Source organism: Hipposideros armiger, unplaced genomic scaffold (genome assembly GCF_001890085.2).
Source record: "Hipposideros armiger isolate ML-2016 unplaced genomic scaffold, ASM189008v1 scaffold_1132, whole genome shotgun sequence".
Lineage (NCBI taxonomy): Eukaryota > Metazoa > Chordata > Mammalia > Chiroptera > Hipposideridae > Hipposideros > Hipposideros armiger.
This window is the reverse complement of record NW_017732482.1, coordinates 49,862-72,183: the sequence shown is the minus strand read 5'-3', so window position 1 is coordinate 72,183 and position 22,322 is coordinate 49,862. Positions and strand designations below refer to the sequence as shown.

At 41.1% G+C, this 22,322-nt stretch overlaps 3 protein-coding genes across 12 annotated transcripts; all 3 read left to right on the top strand.

Annotated features, from left to right (window-relative positions):
* The first annotated feature begins 108 nt into the window (after positions 1–108).
* Positions 109–16,108, top strand: RNASE4 (ribonuclease A family member 4). Of its 3 annotated transcripts, none has more exons than XM_019632377.1 (2): positions 109–194; positions 14,828–16,108. In XM_019632377.1, exon 2 carries the CDS (start codon positions 14,845–14,847, stop codon positions 15,286–15,288), a length of 444 nt encoding a protein of 147 aa, XP_019487922.1. In that variant the 5' UTR covers positions 109–194; positions 14,828–14,844; the 3' UTR covers positions 15,289–16,108. The 3 variants fall into 3 exon arrangements, with proteins under 3 accessions (XP_019487922.1, XP_019487924.1, XP_019487925.1); XM_019632379.1 differs by lacking the exon at positions 109–194 and adding an exon at positions 4,690–4,786; XM_019632380.1 differs by lacking the exon at positions 109–194 and adding an exon at positions 4,718–4,808.
* ANG (angiogenin) lies at positions 111–9,993 on the top strand. 6 transcript variants are annotated; one of them, XM_019632386.1, is made up of 2 exons: positions 111–194; positions 9,346–9,993. In XM_019632386.1, the coding sequence occupies exon 2, from the start codon at positions 9,367–9,369 to the stop codon at positions 9,805–9,807; it is 441 nt and encodes a 146-aa protein (XP_019487931.1). In that variant the 5' UTR covers positions 111–194; positions 9,346–9,366; the 3' UTR covers positions 9,808–9,993. The 6 variants fall into 6 exon arrangements, with proteins under 6 accessions (XP_019487931.1, XP_019487930.1, XP_019487927.1 ...); XM_019632385.1 differs by having other exon boundaries at positions 112–194; positions 9,349–9,993; XM_019632382.1 differs by lacking the exon at positions 111–194 and adding an exon at positions 4,692–4,786.
* On the top strand, positions 117–21,759 carry EDDM3B (epididymal protein 3B). Of its 3 annotated transcripts, none has more exons than XM_019632387.1 (2): positions 117–194; positions 20,935–21,759. In XM_019632387.1, exon 2 carries the CDS (start codon positions 20,953–20,955, stop codon positions 21,391–21,393), a length of 441 nt encoding a protein of 146 aa, XP_019487932.1. In that variant the 5' UTR covers positions 117–194; positions 20,935–20,952; the 3' UTR covers positions 21,394–21,759. The 3 variants fall into 3 exon arrangements, with proteins under 3 accessions (XP_019487932.1, XP_019487935.1, XP_019487934.1); XM_019632390.1 differs by lacking the exon at positions 117–194 and adding an exon at positions 17,636–17,852; XM_019632389.1 differs by lacking the exon at positions 117–194 and adding an exon at positions 17,871–18,371.
* Positions 21,760–22,322: the final 563 nt, after the last annotated feature.

Here is a 22,322-nt window from a genome sequence, read left to right as displayed (position 1 = left end):
CCTCCTCCGAGAAACAGGGTGCGGTCCCAACTACCCAGGACCTCGCCCGCCGACCCGACCCTCGCTGCGCCCGCACCTCGTCCCTGTACGCACGCACTCTCACACTCACCCGACGCAGAACCAAAGCAGGAGTCAAAACAACATCTTTGCATTTTCTACCAGCTCCCCGTCATCATACAAAGGAGAAGAAGCGGGTGAGAAACAAAAACTCTTTCCACTGTCCTGCGCGTTTCTGCAGCTTCGTTCCTTAGGCTCGGGTGGGCTCACATTTCTGCTCCTCCTCCTCGTCTGTAGCTTTTACCCGGGGTGTTCTGACCGGGGGATTCCCTCCTTAGCAGAGGCAATTGTGGGGCGCTCCTCCGAGAGAAGTTTTTGGGACCGGACTGGAGGATCTGAAAAATGGGAAGGAAGATAAAAATGCAGTACTTGTAGAGTTAGCTATTCTACATTCCCAACCCATTTTACTTTCTGTAGCTGGGCAGAGATGGCAGCACCAATGCCCATTGCCTACAACGTAGGCTTCAAGAGAATCACCGCTTAGGCGAAGCCCAGGAAGGCCTGGGAAGACCTGCAGTTGCTCAAGCTAAGGATTCTTTGCTGGGTACCCAGATTGATGGGCAGATTTATGAAGCAGGCCTTGTCCAGTTTTTGCAAGCAGAACTGACATTTGGGGACGGGTATTTTCGTTTCCTGTCTGCTCACTTCTGTCTTCTCACTCTTAACCCACCCTCAGCCAGTGTGTGAAGTTTTTGTGGATACTGCCAACAGCCTCTTCTTGAAGCTTTCTTAGTGGAACACTGGGATCCTCAGCTTTCTTACTCTGCGACAACGCATCAAATGATAACAGCACATGGGCATAACAGGACATCTTTATTTAGGAAGGACAGTAAAAACAGTTTCAGCACCATTTTAGGGACTAGGGAAATCTAAAATGAGCCAAGACCCCCCGCGCCTCCCTGCCCTGTGTAATTAAGAACCTTATAATCAAGTCATAAATGTAATCACCAGAAATCCAAGTGATACAATTATCTGAATAGCACATGGCCAACTTCTTAGAAGCAGCCTCAGGTATTCAAAGAGCTATTTAACTACACAGCTACTAACTATTACAATAGTTAGTGCAGAGGACAATTAATTTTGTTACAGACACTTTATTTCAAGCAACTTTTTATATATATAGATAAAGGCGGAGTAAAAATATTTTTGGAATTTATGGAATATTCAAAGTAATTTTCTCTTAAAGAGCAACTTCCATGAGCACTTTTAAAATTAGCTTTGATTTTCTAGAATTACTAGTATAGAATACGAAAGCTATGTGGTGCATTGGAAAGTTTCTAGCCCCAGGAGAGCTAGATGTTCCTTGAGCAATACACGTTCTCTTTCTCTGTTCCTCACTTTCCACATCTATAAAATGAGGAGTTATCAGTTGGCCTCTGAGGCCCCTCTTTTTCTTATTCTGTGACTGTATGGGGTATTGTAATAGGATTCTTATTTTTTTAAAAAATGGTACTCTAGTAATGAGGAGGAAAACTATCATTTGGCAGAGAGGATGGGGAAAACCATTCCAGGAAAAGAGGAATGGCTCTGGATATTCTCGAAAGTGCAGATGCCAGGTTATAAGCAGGTAAAGGTAAGAGGCTTCTCAAATTATTGTTGGAAGCATTTACCAATGTGATTCATAAATTAAAGTAGATGGCTAAGAAAGTGGACCAAAGCAGGCCAGCAAAACCCTTCTTTAGGAGTTTTCATTATACTGCATGTGAGCAAAGAACAATCTCTGTAAACAGTTATTCTCAGAACATCTTGATATAGTTAGGAAAGAGAAAATGGGCACAAAGCCCAGAGTATGTTGAAAAGTGAATGATTAATTTTGGTTTGTTTGGAAATAGAGCCATGTCAGCAGGACTTTGTCTTCATTCTCCCTCTGTCAACAGTGTTTCCCCTTCCTGGGGGTAGAGGCATGACCCTTCTCATCATGTGAGCTTCATCCTCTTTTAACCATCCTGTTGCTAAATAAGTTTCATGCTTATAGACCTAAAATATGTAAGAATTGCAAAGGAATTGAAAAAACTAACCCTTTCCCTCCACTACCTAATTTCACAATTAGTCTTTAGGACAGAAGTAAACATATGTACTCTGTATAAAGGGGGAAAGTACACCAGCACCAGAGTCCTTAGAAGGAAAACCCATGCTTCCTGTGTCTGTGTGCAGGGAAACTATTGGCTTGAAGAAGAGACATAGAAAAACATTTCAGAAGAAGGGGACTAACTTCCAAGTTCAAGCTGTCAGAACATGTAAAAAATATATGAGTATATTTTTCAGTTGGCAATTGCTTCACACCTATTAAAGTTACTGACAAAGATGTAATGTTCATTAATCATAGACTATAATTCTTTGTATTTTGAAATACAAAGGAGTCAGCGCTTAGATGCATTTTAATGAAATCACAAAACATTTTCCCCCCCAAAACTTTATTTTCTGTTTCATCATAATTTCATTGTGCCAAGCTGAGAATAAAAACAACTAGAATGAAAGCAACCATTCCCCATTCACCTGACTTTTTGCATTGCCAACTATGTAGGCAGGTTGTGAATTCTCCTGATGTTGTCCAGTGAGATCCTAGAGGCAGAGAAGGGATGTGGCTGTGTTCAGAGGCTGGAGGCTGCTACTCAGCATCACTGCATAACTCTAAAATCTGAGACTGATTTGATTGTGTGAGTTGGTGCTTGAACTAGCATTTCAGGCCATGGGACTGTGTGTGTGTGTGGGGTGTGTGTGTGTGTGTGTGTGTGTGTGTGTGTGTGTGTTGGAGTAGTGTACTTTATCTCTGCTTCTAGATCATTTATCAGAGAAGGGTCGTGTTGATCAGGTCATCTTGATCCGCACAGGCTGTGGGAGTTGACTGCCTTTTCCGTCTTCTGGGACTGCTGAGGCAATCGCAGGGTGTTGCAATGGACTGGCAGCTGTCTTCCCTAACAAATGACTGGTTGATAGCTTTTTAGGACTCACTTCTTCAGTGTCTCTTTAAAATGTGATATGTGATTAATTTAAAATAGGCACCACTCTCAAATAGTTTATCTGCCCATAAAAGGAAAATGAGCATTTGGGCACTCCACTAGATGCCAGTGCAGGCCCCACTCTATGGCCCCCATGTCCTGTTACTTCTCTTTGCTCCTAAAAGACTTTGAACTTTGATGTTTGGCAGAACAAATGATCAGAGACATGCCTGTCTCTTCCCTTCCAGAGACTTCCGTAACCCTGAGGCACCAGATACTGAGAAAAAGGCAATTTGTGGCACTTTGTTTGGTACTCTTCTCACCGCCTCCAGCTTTTTCCCTTTTAGCTCAGGATTTGGTTGGGGATGCAGGGAAGAGAGGAGAGGACAGGGGCAAATCATGAAGCTCAAGCAGGACTGTGTCCCAACACAACTGAAAAGCAGGTGAAGTTTGTGCTTTTTCAGATTCTTCATGCCGCCCACTTTTCTTCCTCCTTAAATTCTCAGGCCCTTCCAGTTACCAAAAGCTGTTCTTAAGATAAGATGTAGAGCATATGCCCAAGGGTGTGTAACTCACTGACAGCTGTTCAAAGAGTTAATCTCTCCTAGGAATTTTAGCCTTGGGACGGAGACCAGTACCTCAAAAATGAAAACAAATCAGTGGGCTTTCAGGAAAGCAGAGCTTTCCTGGGACCCTTGGAAGCCTTCCTGTTCCACCTGGGAATCAGTCCTGCTTTGTTTGGTAACCACTACCAAATCCAATTGTGTTGTGATCCTTAAGAGAAGCCAGGAGAGTTTGCGTGGTTGGAGTCTCCAAAGTGAGATCAGAGGGTGCATTCCTAGGCCAGGAGGGTAACAAAAAGAACTTGGGGCCTAAAAGTCAGTCATTGTTTTAGAAACTAAGATTGTAGAGATGAACAATACAATTATTTTTCTCTCAAAGCATTCTATCTAATGGGGAGACACAGAGATCAATTAACCATCAAAGGAGTGATGGTTATCAGTGTTGCAATGATGGTGAAGAAAATAGTTTAGCAACTGAGCTACAAGCAACAGAAGATTGGGTGCTCAGGGTTAGTCTCCAGTGGACAGCTAAGGATGAAAGGAAGGAGAAACCCAGGAAATATGGCAAGAATATTTCAGAGGGTTAGTAGCTGAGAAGTTGAGGTCAGGGGCAGGGTACAAGTAGCTGTCACATAACCTCTAGAAGTGCTTTCTTGGTTCTGTGAAATCTGTGGAATAACCTACTTATTGGCATGGCATCCTTTCATGAAACCAAGTGATGTGAGTAAACACAAAGTACAGTGGAACGACATCCTGCTAGGAGACCCTATTTGCTCTGCGGGCTTCGTCCAAGGCATTTCTTGGAGTTGGCCCAGAGATCAGTAACATCTTCTGGATCCAGATCATTACATGTGAACAATGAAACCTCAATCTTGTCATGGGCAAGAGTAAGAACCACGCCCATCAGAAAAAGGGCAGCTTTGGGACAAAGCCATGTTTATCAATATCAAACTTGGCCTTCCAGAACAAATCTCTAATCCATTCCCGTGGGTGAATATTCGACCTGGTCATGCCCAGGGAAAAGGTGAATGACTCCTTGTTTGTCCAAGAGAAGTGTCCTATCTCTGCTAGGATTGAGGATCTTTGGAACTAGTCTCCCCACCCAGTTGATCTGATCACTATATAATCAGAACCAGAGGGGTTCTCTAGGTTCACACAGCTGGAACCCATCTCCAGGAACAAACAGCTGGAAGCCATCTTCAGTTGGAGGGAAATTTCCAGATTTTTGTAAGATTATTCTCACCCCTGGGTAATCTATTGTTCTATTTGTTTATATGTGTGTGTGTGTGTGTGTGTGTGTGTGTGTGTGTGTGTGTGTGTGTATACACTATTTCTAGACATCTATCCATTTCAATGAAACCATTTACCCCCTTTTTTAAGCCTCTGGGCCCAAGCTCATGAATTAAGGAGAAAATGAATCAGATTCTAAAGTTTAAAATGAAAACAGATTTATTTTGGGCTAGCCAATATGGGGATAAAGGGAAATTAATGATACCGGGAGCGAGTGGAGGTTTCAGAGGGATTCTGAACTGTGATAAAATCCCCAAAGACCTGGGGAAGCCATTTGCCGAAGGGCATCTGAAGCCCGCCTGAGCACAGGCATTATATGTGACAGAACAAGGAAAGAAACAGAAAGCATGCTTTTAGCTCTGTTTTCTTGTAACCCTCCCTAGTAATTTTTTTCCTTAAAATAGTTTTGATTGCTCTGTGAAAGCAAAGTGGAACACATCCCAAGATCAAAAGAAGGTACACTGGCAGATTGAAGGGAAGAAAGAAGGAAAGGAGATAAAGGGTGTTATGCTTTCACTTTGGGGGACATTGCCCTAGAATATATAAAAGTGTGAAGCTATGTTTATGGAAATTATAACCACAGTTATTCATCACAGACTGTCAAGTTAGCTCCCTGGTGTGTAAAGTTGGATGGATCACTTGAGTATAACACATTGCCAATGGACAGAGAAAGAGAATATTAATTCTCGTGAAGACTAATGGCTTGGTTTGAGATAGAGGATAAAGTTCATGTAAAGAACAGTTTGGACAAATTACACTGACAAAAAGCTGACTGACAGTTATGTGCTTGGGTATGGGAGAATATGTGTGAATGAGTTTGACCACCAGATGTGAGGCTGTGCACACTTGGCCTAGGCAGATTTGCTCCCGCACTGCAAATAATCTGTGTCATGCTTGTTTTCTCCCAATTCCATTGTACCTTTTTTTAAAATTTAGAATTCAATATATGAGTAAAGATGTAAGTAGGGGAGCAGATGTTAGATACTGGTAGCTGTGGTGTGTTCTGGCTGAGATTTGGTTTCTACATGACTTAGGGAATCAAGATTATAATAAGCCTGAGCATAATTTAGCTGAGTTGTTACAGAAGGAATGTGCAAATTTTACAAATTAGAACCAAAAATTCTTTACCTCTCCAGACTGGGATGTGAGGTCTTCAACTTCCAACTAGCAAGTGGCTTTGTAGGATGTGAAGCCCCTGTGTAGAGTCAGTCCGGTGCTTTAACTAGCGGTGGTCTATGGGCTTGGCTTACATGCTGAGCCTTAAGAAATCACGCATCTCAGTGAGACTGGGCCACAGGTCGCCCTGTCATCTTTTTCTTCCACCTGGTGCCCTGCGCCACCAACTAAACTTATACAAACTCGTCTCTGTAATGCTATAGTCACTCTACTTTTGCTAGTGAAACTAGAAATGATTCTCTTATGCTTAATGAGAACCATGGAATTTCAGACTTCAGAGTTAGCAACTCTCTCATTTTATAAATGAACAAATTTAGGCCCGGAGAGGAAAATTACATATATATATATATATATATATATATATATATATATATATATATATATATATATATATATATATATATATATATAGAGAGAGAGAGAGAGAGAGANTAATGAGGCAGGCACTGTGATCCAAAGTGAATAATATGGGCTCTGCTTCTACACCAATGAGAAACACTGACAAGTAAACAGGTAATTGTCTGAGAGTTCATGGATAAAGACTTTTAAATAGTACCCATGAAAACTGATAACAGGTATCTATTTTGCTCTATTCTTGTAGGCAGATCCAGAGCTTTGTGACTTTTGCTTTGACACTTGTCTCTAGCGGGGTGGCTTTGGTCTTAATATCTAAAACATAGAGTGTTTGAACAGAGTCTCTAGAGAGGCCTGGCAGCTCAGACTACTTTCTGTGAACAACAATATCTCCACAACCTGTATGGTACCGGTGTGTCCTCTACAGCCTGGAAGACATTGGCAATATTTCTATTCACCACTGCCACCTAGTGACTCTTTTGGGTACTACCAGCTCTGGTTCTACTGTTCTTGATTTTGAACTCTGGGATTCTGGCCCCAAGCAGAGAGGTATTGACTCTGAGGTCTTCCTTTTCGATCTTGGGAGCCTGTGATTCTACATTTGCCTTTCACATTAGAAAGCAACATTTATCCGTTGCAGAGCAAGATACCTAATTGAATCCAAATCAATTAAACTTTGTTGAGGTCTTCCAAAAAAGTAGCAAGAGAAAATACATCCAGAAGACTAAAAAGCACAATGTAAATGTAAAAAGTTTGGCAAATGGGCCGCACGGCAGGCCAGCAGCTGTGTTGAAGCAGTGGCCGTGTATGAATACTTGTTATTCTTTTAGGGGCGGCTCTCTCTTCTGCAATCATGTACCACTTTCTTGCTAAACTCCCAAGACCACGCTTTCACTTGATTCTATTACAAATTATAATCTATGTGCTAAATGGCAACTTTTTCAGCTTCTATTTATTTCAGTATTGTGGAATGGCCAAAAATTTTCTTAGTGTATAGTTTGGTATTCTTCAGCAGTCTGCCAATTTTGTCTATAGTTATTATGAAACAGACAGGGTGGATCAATGCCAAATGCTGATGAGAAAGAGAGCTCGCTTGCTCATTCTGTCACATGCCTTCTCATGTAACCATCAGAACCCTGGATCCCCTTATCTTTCTAGATTCACAGTCATACTCCCAGGGCTGTTTAGTTACACTACAGGCTTAGTGCTAGGACCTGTGGTGTCTTTAAGGGCTATAAAGAATTTAATATGAAAATAATGTTGATTGACTTACACACAAGAAAAGCACAAAATAAAAATTAATAATTAATGTCTATGAAAATATACCATTTGTTTTTAAATTTAGGATTTATATGAATTACATTTAAGAATAATTTGAAGGTCACATTTTTCTCCCATTTAAGAATTTCTCAGCATGTGCAATGATTGCCAAGAAATCATAGCCAATCACAAAGTAAATGCGTTACTCACAGACAAACAATTTGAAAAGCAAAATTATAAAAATCAGTTTCAAGTTTATAGCGAAAAGTCATTTTTATTATTGGTTGTGGGGACATTCACATATATTTGATATAATGGGGTAGGACTAGATAGTTTTGAAAGGCTCTGAATGTTTTCAAAATTTTTCTCCAGCGAACTAAAAGTATAGTTAGAAACTATTATATGTGCTGCAAACACCAACTATTATTCAATTCCCAACTCTTCAAATTTCTGAAGAAATATCTTAAAAGTTCATAAGAAATCTGTGTTTTATTTTGTTATAATTTATACTTGTTTCATTCTATTTTTTAATTATCTATCATTGAGTTAAAATCATGCTCCAGGAAGAAGCACCATATTTACTTTATGGGTGTGTTTGAGTGTCTGTGACTCACCACCTGCGGGATGTGTGAGTTCTACAGTTTGAGGCTGATAGCACTTGAGAGACGATGATGACAGCAATCCTCGTCTTCTCTTTTTTCTTCTTCTTTTGAGGAAGGTGTTAAAAAATCATTACAACAATTTGTAAGGCCTTTGATTTGATGAAAAGGTCTAATAAGTTTTTTTGTTTGTTTTTGGTTTTTCCACATGATAACATCATTTGCCTGTTGTGTAACAGTCTTCGTACATCTGCAGGTGAAACTAGAAAATATTCTCTGAGAATAACTCATATTCTTTCCAATGCAAGAAGCTCCTAAGAATAAGCTTGAATTCCTCTTCCTCCAGTCCTCTGTAAAAGTTGACCCGAGACCCACTTCCAAGCATTACATGGATTCTTCCATACTTTTCTCTGTTGTTTTTTTTCTTTACATAGTACATGATAATTCCACTTTAGGCCATGAACCACCTACTTCTTGGGGAATTAGGCCTGTCTCCCTTACCTCAGGGTAAAACTACTCTCAGCTGCTCTCCTCACAGCCAGCTGACTTATTGACTTCAGTACCTGGAATCCTGTCTTCAACAATCCTCTGATTGACCCTTCCCTGGGCTCCGGGTTCCCTAAAAGTCCCTCTTCTTTATAGCTCTCATCTAATATCTTACTGTCTCATCTCAGTGAACTAGAGCTCCCATCCCCGTGGATGCACATTCTCTTTTAGGGAGCCGTCTGGTGTGTCTTAACGGTCCGTGTGTTCCAGGACCTACCACAGTGCCTTGTACCCAGTAGGGTCTTATGTAATGTTTGTTATTAAATTAATTAATTAAATGAATTAAAAAGCGTGAATGGATTTTGTAAGGCTACAACTGATAGAAAAAGATAAGTACTCAGTGATCCTTAAGAGACAGGAAAAATGGTTGGGACTGGAAGTTGTGTTCAGGAAACTTAGGTCAAATTTCCAAAGGAATGGATTGACAAGAACTACAAAATTAATGATGAAGAGAAAAGAGAGATATAATTAGGTGACTGAAGATACCTGATGCCCTGTCAGAGAGAAAAGTCCCTGTCCTTTTAGTCTAATTTGCGCTACCACACCTCCTTTTGCCCTTAGCAGGAGTCTTTGTTGGAAGAGATGATGATGTGCCTGGGTCCCCTGGTGTTGGTCTTCATGCTGGGTCTGGGTCTGACCCCACCGACCCTGGCTCAGAATGACTCCAGGTACGAACACTTCCTGACCCAGCACTATGATGCCAAACCAAGTGGCCGGGGTAGCAGATACTGTGAAATCATGATGGCAAGACGAGGCCTGACGACACCCTGCAAAGACACCAACACCTTTATTCATGGCACCAAGAACAACATCAAGGCCATCTGTGGTGATAAGAATGGAAAGCCTTACATGGACGCTTTCAGAATAAGCAAGTCTGCCTTCCGGGTCACCACTTGCAAGCATGCAGGAGGGTCCCCCCGGCCTCCGTGCCGGTACAGAGCCACAGCAGGGTTCAGAGACATTGTTATTGCCTGTGAAAACGGCTTGCCTGTCCACTTTGATGAATCCTTTTACCGTCCATGACCAGCAGGCCACTGGCCCGGAGTTGGCTCTGCTTTCCTTCCCTTGCATTTCCCTGTCCATTCCAGAACCGTGGTGGCAACGGTCGTTGCCAGGGGCCCAGAAAAATGAGTTACCTGTATCTTTTGCTTCCTGTTTTATAATATGTTTCATAAATAAAAATGTCTCTGAAATCAGTAAGAATCAAAATCTTCTCAGTGATTCTTGGCCTATTTTAGCCATTTTTTTCTACTCAACCTACTCATCCTACCCTGAGAGGATTGGATGGAATAGAAATACCTTTTTCCCTATCAATTGCTTCTTAGTAAGTAGGGAGATGGACTTTACCTTTCTGTGGAGGTAAGACTGTTCAATTCATCTTACAGAGAGAGCTGGGAAAATTCCAGGGCTTGTGGCTGCTAAGCAAAAATTTTAGGAGGGCCAATTGGTTTTGCTGTCGTATAAGCCAATATTTTACAAATGTTAAATCTTGAGGAGAAGAGTGTGGGACTAAATACCAACAGATTAATTAAACTTCCCCTCTCCCTCTCTCTCTCTCTCTCTCTCTCTCTCACACACACACACACACACACACACACACACACACACACACACACACAATCTTGCATGAATACCAAAACGCATTCCTGGCAGCCACCTCTTGTCTTAGGCAGGAGGTAATTTTGATGTTGCTTTGAATGGAATGCTCCCAGTATATTCTCATGGTTACTTTATGTAAAGATAAAAAAATTGATTACATTGTTTTCGCTTTAATTTTTTACTTTATCAACTGATCTCTGGCAACTGTAAGGTCTTAGGGAATTCATAGCAAGATTCCAAGCTTATTCCTTATTCTTATTTGACTAGATTTGTTTTCAAGTAAACACAAGCATAGGTAAACAGACGCTCTCTTTGTAAACTATACTAATCAATTCACAGGTTTAGTTGTCAACTTCCTGTTACCTAATTTCTATCAACAGGTGCCTGGATATTTTGCTTAGAAAGTAGTTGTTAATAAATTACAGTTAGAAATCATTAGTTTTGCTGTCTTACGAATATATGACTACAGTGGTCACAGTATTCCCAATGGTGGCCTCTCCTACTGCCTGCATTGCCCTGAAATGGGACAAAGGCCCTGATTCCTCAACACCCAAGTTATAGATCAGTGTCTAGGTGCCACCTGGGAGAGGCCCGCCTCACTGAAAGTATTTAAATTTATAGAGGAAGGGATGGAGAAGTAGGTTACTGGTACACACGCACCACATGAATCTCCCTACCTTGAGTTAATCTAGTTCAAAATTGAAATCACTGTCATTTCCTAAGAAAGGAGGGAAAAGAGCTTTCCAAACCTCTCTTACTAGAAAATTTGCCTTATTGTAAAATGTCAAAAACCCTTTAAGAAGTTAAAAAGGTCCAGTTTTTGGTAGGTTATTTGGACCCAGTTTCTCCAAACAATGCTGTTTCCTTGTTATAAGACAAGATGCTTTCCATACAGATCATTGCCCCACTCAAGATTTTGATGGGGAAAGTCAAAGGCATGGACCATTATTATATTGCGTGTGCCATAACTGAAAACTCACGTCTTCTCCAAACATCTGCTTAGAGTATTATCATTGCATGCCCTGCTCTGGTGTTAGGGCAAATGCCTTTCCTAGGAAATGACATGGCAATTTGATGGGGATGCTTCCTGACCTGCTGATAGAGTCAGCAGTTGGGTAGCTGAACCTAGTAATTTTTGCTCAGGGTTTCTTGTTCTCTCACAACCAAAAGCTGTTCAGAATGAAATATCAAGTGGCAGGCAAGTCAATCTTTATCTCAAGTGAATCATTTGAGGAATGGAAATCCTGGTCAGCTGTGCTTTGTTAACTTTGCAAAAAAAAAGAGAAGAAAAACCTCAAAATATCAAGTCCTTTGAAGAATGATGTTGTGCAAAGAAGAAAATTCCAAGCAATGTGGAGAGGACGTTTTTCTCTAGGAGCATAAATTCTAGTAGCTGAGATAGTTCAGCTTAAAAACAGCCTTCTAATTGGGGGGGGGGGGGAGGGTAAGGGGGCTTGGGAATAGAGGTACTCTACAAAATAAAGGGGACGGGGTCAATAATATATGCAACTCAGTGTAGTCATTCATTATTTTATCCAGATTGAAGGAAGCAAAGGAAATCAAGAAAAATGGAAATTATAAAAATGGTAATTGCCAACATTTACTGAGCACTTACCATATGCTAGGCATTGTGATAAACATGTAACATTGATTTTATCATTTATTCTTCATAACATCCCTAATAGATAGGTATTATTATTATACTCATTTACTTATGAGGAAATATGCTGAGAGAGGTTAAGTAATTTCCCCAAGGTCATAGAGTTAGTGTGACAGAGCTTTGGGATCACAGTATCAAAAGAAGTTCTTGTTGAGAATCAATGTGGTTCAGTGGCGAAAGCCTTTGGGGCAAGCTCTGACCAAAGAGTATGTGTTGGGATGATTTGGGGATCATTTCATTTTCTGTTGTAGCCAGAACCTTGAGATACACCCATTTGATGTCTACGTTGGACTTCTGTTTGCAAATATTTTTCTGTCTTGTTAAGTTGGTTAGTGTGTCTGAGGCTGTGGGTTTGTTGTCGCATGAATAGTGTAGGTCTTCTTTGTAGCTAGTTATCTTACCATGTTCTTGGACACAAAGAAACAGAATGAGAAAAAGTACATAGAGAGGTGCAAGGTTAACCATGCAAGATTAGACTTGGCGAAAACAACCCAAAGAACATTGTCATGATGAAGCTATTACCCAAGTGTTAAGTGTACCTTCAGAAGTTATATCCATTGGTCTTGGGGTGAGAAGTAAATCAAGCATCATTTCTCCCTGCTATCTTTCCCACAACCCATCTGCTCTGTCTCTTCCTAATTCCATATCTCATATCTACAGCTGCAGACTAGATTGTGACATAGAGCTTTCTATGTTTCTGTGCATGAGCAAAAAGTGGCTGTAAATATAGGATATAGATTTTAAAAAATAAAGTTAGGTTTGATACTGGTATGCAGATCCTTTATCAGCCATTTCAGTCACTCAGACAGTGTGGTCTACCATCATGAAGCAGCATCTTTGAAAACAAAGGTCAGTAGTACCCCTACACATCAAACCAAGAGGCCAGCTGGGGTCAGCTCTGGGATTGCAGATGTAAAAATGGGCCTGACTCTCAAAAAATTGTCCTTTCTATGTTGGGAAGCTGAGATCCTGTTGAAGCAGAAATGATTTTTCTTTGCTCTAGTATGTCAACCCTGCCTCATTGCCAGGGTCACGTAGATTCACAGTTCATGAGTTCATGCCAATCCCAGGAGTGATGGCCAGATGGCAGCGTCTAGCTAATTAGTGTTGGTGAGTGATTCCCACCTCTACTCCCACCCTGTTCCACCCGATTAAACTCTGTTGCTCGAGAGATGCAACTCTGAACATAAATGTCTTTAATATCCTGAATATTTGGGGAGTGAAATGAGAGAGGGAGTGGATTTTGTGGAAAGAGCACAGATTTTAGGGTCAGATAGGTCTGGATTCCTTCCTTCACTCAGTCAACAGAAGCAATGTTCTAAAACTACATGGCACTGCTTTCTTTGTTGTAGTTTTGGAGATTTGTGTTTTTTTATTTTCTAAGTGTGTAAAACGTTTATTTTCCACTGCCAAAAGTACCAACAAAATGACACTGCAACTAGAGAAGACCGACAACTACCTACAGCTATTGACAAGATAGAGCGTTAAGGATAGGTGCATGACAATAGAATTTACCACAAGCGCCTAGCTGTGAATAGAAACAGCAAGGAAAAAAAGACACCATCCTAGTCCTCTTTTGTGAAGATTGTGCTGTTTAGATTTATATTTTAAGTGTTTCATAGCTTTTCTTATCAGTCAATTCCACAAGCCTGAGAAACACCTTCATTCTCTATACCCATATCATTTCATTTGTTCATTAGCTTGCTCATTTTGTTTATTAGTTCATTCAACCAATATTTACTACCTTCAGAGCACTGTGTCTGGGTATTCTGTTTTTGAATTTGTTTTTTATAGGATTAACGTGATTTCCAAAAGGATCTGATTTTAATACCATTAGAAGGAGGAATAGCCACATGGGTGAAAAAGGTGAAGGAATTAAGAAGTACAAATTGCTCGCTCACGAGTGTGAGCTCTGAGCAACAGGGTCACTGGATCGATTCCCCACCTGAGCTGAGCTGCCACTGAGCTGCCAACAGGTGGCAGGATGGCTCAGCCAAAAAAAGTACAAATTGCCATTTATAAAAATAGTGACAGGGATGTAAAGTTAAAGCATAAGGAATATAGTCAATAAAGTTGTAATAACTATGTATGGTGTCAGATGGGTACTAGATTCATCAAGGGATCACTTTGTAAGGTATATAAGTGTCTAATCACTAAGTTGTACACCTGAAACTAATATTATATGTCAAATGTAATTGAAAATTTAAAAAAATTTTTTTAAAGGATAGATACATTGAGAGGAAAGGCTAAACCTAAACGTTACACTATACGTTTTTTTGCACCTTCCTCAATTCCCACATGTCAGGAGTTAAAATCAGTTCATAAATTTTCTTTGACATACCCTGATTCCCAAACTTTGGGGAATCAGTCTCCAGGGAAGCAAGCACTCTCCAAAGATCACATGACTAGAGAATTCCCTCAAGAGACAGACAACCCTCGTTTCATTTAGATCTGCCTTTTGTCCCTTTTCACACCCTGACTATAAAGGCCGCATCCACCTGGACAGCCACCCAGTCAGTCTCTACCCTGAGTCATTGTACTGACTACAGCACATAAAAGAGAAAGACTCTTGCTTTCAGAGAAAATCATGTTTGCAAACTGTTTACTCTTGGAGATGCAGTGTTGAAAGAAGTTGTGAGCAGAGAAGAGTGAGGAGATGGTACATATAGTAAGGAGAAATGAGGAGACTATAGAGTTGAGGAAATATCAGCTTGTCACTCTCAATACCTCTCTCTGGTGCCCAATTGTTACCTTTCTTTCTCCTGCCCCTTGGTTTCTCTCTAGACACCTCCAAGGCAGTGATGGCTCTCCAGAGGACCCTTTCGTTGCTTTTGCTCTTACTGCTGACCCTGCTGGGGCTGGGGCTGGTGCAGCCCTCCTATGGCCAGGATCGTATGTACCAGCGATTCCTGCGGCAACATGTGGACCCTTCAACGACAGATGGCAATGATGGCTACTGCAACGTAATGATGCAAAGACGGAGGATGACCACGCACCACTGCAAGTCTTTCAACACCTTCATCCATGAAGACATCTGGAACATTCGCAGTATCTGCAGCACTACCAGTATCCAGTGCAAGAATGGCAAGATGAACTGCCATGAGGGTGTAATGAAGGTCACAGACTGCAAGGAGACAGGAGGTTCCAGGGCCCCCAACTGCAGATACCGGGCCATGGCCAGAACTCGGCGTGTTGTCATTGCCTGTGAGGGTAATCCGGAAGTGCCTGTGCACTTTGACAGATAAATGCCACCCTGCAGGTGTTATGGCCCAGTAGTTGGCCTTTAACTTACTCCTTGAATAGCAATGAGTAATGCATTTGAGCTGTCCCAGGCTGTCTCCTCTGCTTCTTTCTTTCTTTTTTTTTTTTCTATATATAACCTATTTGTTACATTCATTGCATCGAAGAGAAATGTAGACAAATCTGTAATAAGGCTGGGCTTTTCTGTAATAAACTTTCCTGTAAACTCTTCTGCTTCCTTTTATAATACTGGGCAGCTTAGCTCTCTCAGATCCTAGCCTCCGGAATTTAGTCATTATATGTATTTCTATAGCACTTCAAGCATTTCAAAGTGCTTTCATCTCAGTTATCTCATTCTAAAACTGCAGCACCCTTGTGATGCTGATGTTGTTATACAGAGGAGCTCAAAGTTAAGGGATTTGCGGAAAACCATGAAGTTAGTAGAAAACCTGAGGCAAAAATCCACTTCAACTGGCTGCTACTAATCCAGGGTTTTCCCCACTTCATCACAAGGAGTGTTTCGAAAGTATCTGCTTTCTGTGATTCCCAAAAGTCAGCTGTTGGGGGAAGCATTAAAAGTTTGGAAATATGTACTGGTAAAATGGAAGCTCTATCTGTATAATTTGGCAACCTTGTTATGCTTGGGTCTAATAAGATCAAGAAACGATACAAGGAATTTTCTTTTTCTCTTCCCAAACGTTTGAATCACTATAGTAAGTCAGAGTATTAACAATGTACTAGACTAGATCATTAAGACTCACTCGGTCTTCCCGACTGAAAGACTTTTCCTGTATTTCTTATAATAAAGAACTCAAACTTCAGGTATTTTTGACGACTACGCTATGGTTCTTGCATGAGGGATTACTTTTTCTTTCTATCTTCTTATAATCTATCTATCTCTAGTTTATAAACATGCATATGTTGCCAGGAAATGGGTTTTTGGTGTTAGTCGCAGGAAAGAATTGAAGGACACATTGAGTAAGCCAAGCAAGTAGTAGATTTATTAGAAAGGGATATTATGCCCTCAAGATGGCAAGAGTGGGCAGCCTTGGAAAAAAGGAGCTGCCCTGAAGAGAAGTGGGGGTTTGGCAGTTTATTACACTAAAAATGAAAGGCTGAAATATTCAGGATTTAAGGGTGGCGTTCTAGGCATTCCTAGACGGGTCCTTGCAGACCATTCCTTCCCAGCAGGATGTTACAGGAGTCTCGGGTTCTTCTTGCCCACGATGTGAAGAATCAAAGTAGCAAGCTGATTACTATGCAGGCAGGGTTTATTAGTGATAGATTCTCAGAGACGAGAACGGGCCTAGCCGAGGTGGGAGAGAGAGACATAGGCCCCCAGTCCCCTTGTCCTGAGGACTTATAGTTTGCTGGGTGGGGTGAGAGAGTTACATATTGATTTGGCGGGAAAAGGTGGTGCATGTTCTTCCACGGGAGGGCGTGACCTCCTAAGATGGGTGGAGGTCTGTTGACTCAGATCCTTATCTAGCTCCAGACCACCTCTTGTGTCATCTGTTGTTATAAAAATAGATAGTGTCTGGAGGCAGTTAATCAAAGCTAGTTCTGAGCTTTTTCTGTAAGCACCATGGACCCCCTCCTCCCCCTCCTCCTTCTCCTACATTTTCTAACTTCTTCCTAACAGGGAGGGAGGCGTTGTTGTCCTTATTGGCTCTCTTGGAAGTGTCATGGTGACACAGGGGGTGCAGACATTTCTTGGCTGCCATGCTAATAGCATTTTAATCCATTATATTCTGCTAAAGTGGTAAGATGTAAAGTGGTAAAATGGCGTCCTGGATCCTCTCTCAGCCACTGAAATCCAGTTCTGGCCAGATTGTAGTAGCGCTTTCTCCTTAGCTGCTGACCTCGCCTCCCCCTTCCTTTCCTTCACTCTCCCTCGCGGCCCTATTCTTCCTGACTAGGTAACACATGCACCTTAATATCCTCATAAACTCTGGTCCAAGACTATAAAGCCTATCAGATGGATGACTGTGACACAGAAACCTTTGTCTCACTTACTCCAAAGGGAATGATTCCTCTCAAAGACAATTCTCACACCCCTCCCTTCTCCCTTTGAATATTTAGAAATAAATTGGGAACAGAGATGCTAGCAGCTAAAGAAGGAAAGTATGTTTGTGAGTGCATGTGTGTGTGTGTGTAAGGACTAAACTGAAAATGTTTGAATTACAGCATGTATATATATTGCTTATATTTAAAATATACCACCTGATTTAGCATAGATATTAAAATAATCACTACAATCAAGCTAATTAACATAGTTATCACCTCACATGGTCACCAAAAATGACTCCATTTTAGACTGCTGTTTCTTTTTTAACACTACTAAACATCATAGCTTAGCTCCACCAGTTTCTACTGAATGCACATTGCTTTCGCACCATCATAAAGTCAAAAAATCCTGAGTTCAAAAAATCATAAGTAAAATTCAAAGTCACTTTTGCTAAGTCACATCACCAAGCTAAAACTTAATAATTAATGGGATTTCAGTTTTAGCCTCTCCTAGAAGTGGAATATTCAACCAGTCTGGAATTTCCTGATCAACACTAATGAGGTAATCTACCTGATAAGACCCCTTTCCTTCCCCTATGAGAAGGTGTCTTTGCTTGAAATTATCCACTCTTTGAACTTAGTTCCACCCTTTTTCTGCCTATAAAAACCTTCCATTTTGTACAACACATTGCAGCACCCTTCCAGTTCCTATATGGCATATTTCCCAATTCATGAATTGCTTAATAAAGCCAGTTAGATCTGCAAGTTTACTTGGTTGGATTTTATTCCTTAACACCTGTCCCCAGGGCCTTACTATTCCTTTGCACCCAGAAGTCAGTCTTTGAAATCTGACACCTCTGCTCCAGGCTATTCTGTGAAACCAAGTATTCTAGATGAGAAGGTATAAAAACAGGTTCACATAGTAAGCCTGTCCCCTCCCTCACCACCATGTGGGAGTGCTGTACCTCCCACATTTATTCCTTTCTTCACTGCTGCACACTTCTTAGCTCTGCGAAAAAGGGAAGAACACAGACTCTCTACTCTTTAGATCCACAAACCGATCCCCACTACAACCAGTGACGTGAGTACTAGATCTGAATAAGGTCAGTTCGAATCAGAAGGGTTTGTGCTGAAGGTACTTGCAGAGAAAGGCCCAGGAACGCTAGAAGGGGCATGATTGAACTTCTAGATTATAGAGTTAACTCTTTCGCTGCATTAACTATTTCAAGTTTTGTTTCCATAATGTGTCAGAAATCCACACAAACCAAAAAGTTGATATTTTGACTATTTTATGCATTTAATAATAACAATTTGAGCTTCTTTGTATATGACATTATTTTTATGTATAAAATTTCCTATTGTTATTCATTCTTGAAAAACACAAAACATAGAAAAATGTACATCTGCTTTTCTAAACTTCCTTTCTGGAAGTTTCCATCTGCAGTCAGTGGATGGAAATAGTCATTCGGATATATCCGACCATCACAGCAAAAGGCTTAAGAATGGAAATTGATCCAACTTGTAAGAAGCAAAGACCTGAATTCAACTCAGCATTAATCTCACTGATATACGGCCACCACTAGCATCACCAGTACCCCTGCCCCTCCTTCCCTAATTTTTCAGAGCATAATACATTGAAGCAGCTTGAATCCTGTCTTTTTATCCTGTTTAGGCCATTTGAGCTAGGGATATCTTGTTTAGGCCATTTGATAAAGTGTCTTGTGCCTGATGAAGCACTTAATACCCTCAGACGTGTTCCCACACTAATCTCATTAGACTCCTATGAGTCTGGAGGAGCCCATTTGAGGACACCAATGCTGAAAGAGTTGAGAATCAAGTTGTTACCTGTTCAAGGTTCGCGTGCCTGACCCTTCAAAATGCCAACATTCAATAGATCTGCTTGGATAAGGAAAGGTTTATTATTCGAGAAGCCACTGTCAGAGAAGATGGGAGCTCTCAGTGGTTCTTCAAATCCATCTTAAACACCCCAAGTTCATTCCTGATGTCCAGGGAAGGGTGGAGGGGTGGGGCCAGAGGTAGATGAAGGCTCTAGATAACCCGGTGCCAATGAAGAACATGAAATCTCCAAATCTCTTTGTTCCCAGTTGGTCTGTTGAGCCCTACTGATCTAAGTCCAGCCCTGAGCTCCTGTAAATCTTTGATAAAACGATCCTTGTTCTGTACATACTTCCCACCTCCTTGGGAGAGGCCCCTTCTGACGAGAGGCTGTTCCACAAAATACTCAAGGAAAATACTGAAGCCTCAAGCAGAATTCCTCTAGTTAACTAACACACCTACAGCAGGAGCTATTAGCCTGAAGTCAAAGGTCGGGAAAGAGTGTTTCATTCTGTTACAAGCTTAGAGGTTCTGTAGGGCCAGGTATACTCCTCAGTGTAACTGAAGACAGAGAGCTGGTTTAAAGAAAAGACCTTTTCAAGGCCCTGATTTTGACCACTGTAGCTCCTGTGAGGGCAGTTTCAATCTTGGTACTTGATTGATTAGAACAATATTTCAAAACTGGAGTTCCTTTTGATAGGGTAGGTAGATAGATAGAAATGAGCAGGAGAAGGAGAGACTTGGCCAAGTTAGAAAGCCCCTTGCTGCTGCTCCTACTTGGGTCAAGACCCCTTGTAGCTGCCCAGGAGAATTCCAGGCTTACACATACTCCTGAATCAAAGAAACGCATTGCTAAATGCCAGAGAAGGGAGGACTAGGCACCTCAGGAACAGTAAGAGAAGGGAGAGGAGGAGGCAAATCTACCCTTAGAAATAAAGGTACATTACCTTATACAGTGTAAGGCAAGGCTGCATGCTTCCTTCTCTTGGGTCACCCCACACCATGTCTCAGAGTATACACTCTTTAATTAATTAACTTCTTGCTCTCCTATGCTGCACAAAAAATACTGTCTCTTGACTGAATTCTTTTCTTCAAGAAGACGAAGAGCCGAATTACAACACAACATCATTCCCAGTAACACTTTATAACGGTATTTGTAATGACAAATCAATATCGTTTATCATCATGGTAATTAGGGAAATGGTTTCTGAGAAGGAAGTGGGTAGTCAGAAGAGACATGTTTCACACCGGTTTTGGGAAAGTGTTTAAGGAAATCAAGATTAGATAAATACCATTGACAGAGTCAGTTTAATTGCAGCCTGGAATTTCAGGGCCCCAAAGTCTTTCTGCTTAGGAAATATCTCCCAAGTCTTTACACATCTTCTGCATGCCCTTAAAAGGTGACAACACTTTCTACTTCACGGATACCATTAAAATGCCATTCTCTTTCAGATACACAGACACATGCTTTCCTGAGAACTGACAGGAACCATAAAACAGAGCTAGCTGGAAGGAGATTGGCTCCTCGGTTTGGGTAGAAGAGAAGGCAGACAGGAAGTGTTTGGAATTCTCATAATAAACTTCATCTGTTTTTTACAATTTTGTGCTTGTCTCACTTGGGCTCAAGCATGTATTCAGTTCTTATAAACTTTACTATTTAATGAGACTTATCTTCTAACCTGGGAACCACACGGTAAAATTGGGCCCAAGTGTCCACATTGGCAGGAAAAAGGAATTTTAAGATGGAGCTCAGCTCCCAGGACAGTGTTGCAGTAATGCTTTCCTCTCTCTTCCCTGTGGACCCACAGGTGGCCCTGGTGACTGAGATGTCATCCTATTTAAAGGTCCTAGGCCCTCTCTTGGTCCTGCTGCTCCCCCTCTGTGGGCTCCTTTTACAAAGCCAGAACCTTTCCTGGAGGGACTTCATGAAGCAGCACCACCTGAGCACAAGCTTGGAATTCAGTGAGTACAGATGCAATGATCTCATGAAGGAAAGAGAAGCTCCGAAGGACAAGAACTATCACATCTTCATCTATACCTTATGGCAAAATATCGAGAATGTCTGCCTCAGGAACTGGAGAGATCGCTACAGAAATGCGTATATGTGGGCCCCGTATCCCTTCAAAATACTCAAGTGCTACCTGGGGAATAAGAAAAAGAGCTACACAGAGCACAGGAGCTACAGCTACATTGAATTCCATTGTGGCGTGAATGGGTTTGTTGATAGCATAGAGGACATCCAGTTGTTAGAGGTTATCAGCAACTAGAAAGTCCACCCACACCACCAGGTTTTAGCAGAGTGTTTAGTGTTTCCCAAGTGGTGGTCCCTGCCTACATCAGTAGCCATTGCTACTCCCCACTTTGCATTTATGTATCAATGTTTCCCAACTAGAGTTATGTATCACAGTGTTTATTGATATCATAACCTTGCCTATGTTGGTTCTCTGCTTGGAATACCCTTCTTTTATTTACCTGATTTACTCTTTTTTCTTTTTTAAGAGTCAGCTCATACGGCATCTCTTTTTGACTAACTCAGGAATTGTCCTGATATTGACTCCTTATGCCTACCAAAGCTGAATGATTTCCCCTTCCCTAAATAAATTATATCATTCCAATGTGTGTGACATTTATAATGTTATATGTGTAGAGTATGTGCTGCGTGATTGGTATAAGTGTTAGAGGTATGAATGATATAGATTATGCTTGGATGTCATTTGTGCCATGTGTAGGTTTAAGGTGTGTGTTATATGTGTGTAATATGCTTATGTGTATGATGAGAGTGTAAATGTTTACGTGCTAAGCTGGGAAATAGCTGTGACCTAGGCATTGATTGTGTTGACATGCTGAGTTCCACCCAGATTGGGGGGCGTGGGCAGAGTTGATTGGGTATAAAACATGGTCCTGGCTCATAGTAGGTGCTCGGTCAACATTTTTCTTCTTTTCCCATCCTTTGGCTTGGTACTTTAATTTTGATTTTGATAAAACTAACCTTATGAGTACCCATTAATCATCTCCTCTCCCTGGCTCCAGAAGATAGAGATTTCTAATATGAAAATACAGTAAACTGTCATTTGTATGAAAGCTATGAGTTCCCAGGATTATAAAGGACCTTCTCCATTAGCCACAAAATGACAGACGTCCCTCCTGGACTCATTTGTTAAGAATGTTTCTAAGAAGACTAATGCATTTTAGATGG

What these genes read in the sequence shown, in the direction of transcription:
- ANG (XM_019632386.1), top strand. Translation starts at nt 9,367, where the DNA reads ATGATGATGTGCCTGGGTCCCCTGGTGTTGGTCTTCATGCTGGGTCTG.
- RNASE4 (XM_019632377.1), top strand. Translation starts at nt 14,845, where the DNA reads ATGGCTCTCCAGAGGACCCTTTCGTTGCTTTTGCTCTTACTGCTGACC.
- EDDM3B (XM_019632387.1), top strand. Translation starts at nt 20,953, where the DNA reads ATGTCATCCTATTTAAAGGTCCTAGGCCCTCTCTTGGTCCTGCTGCTC.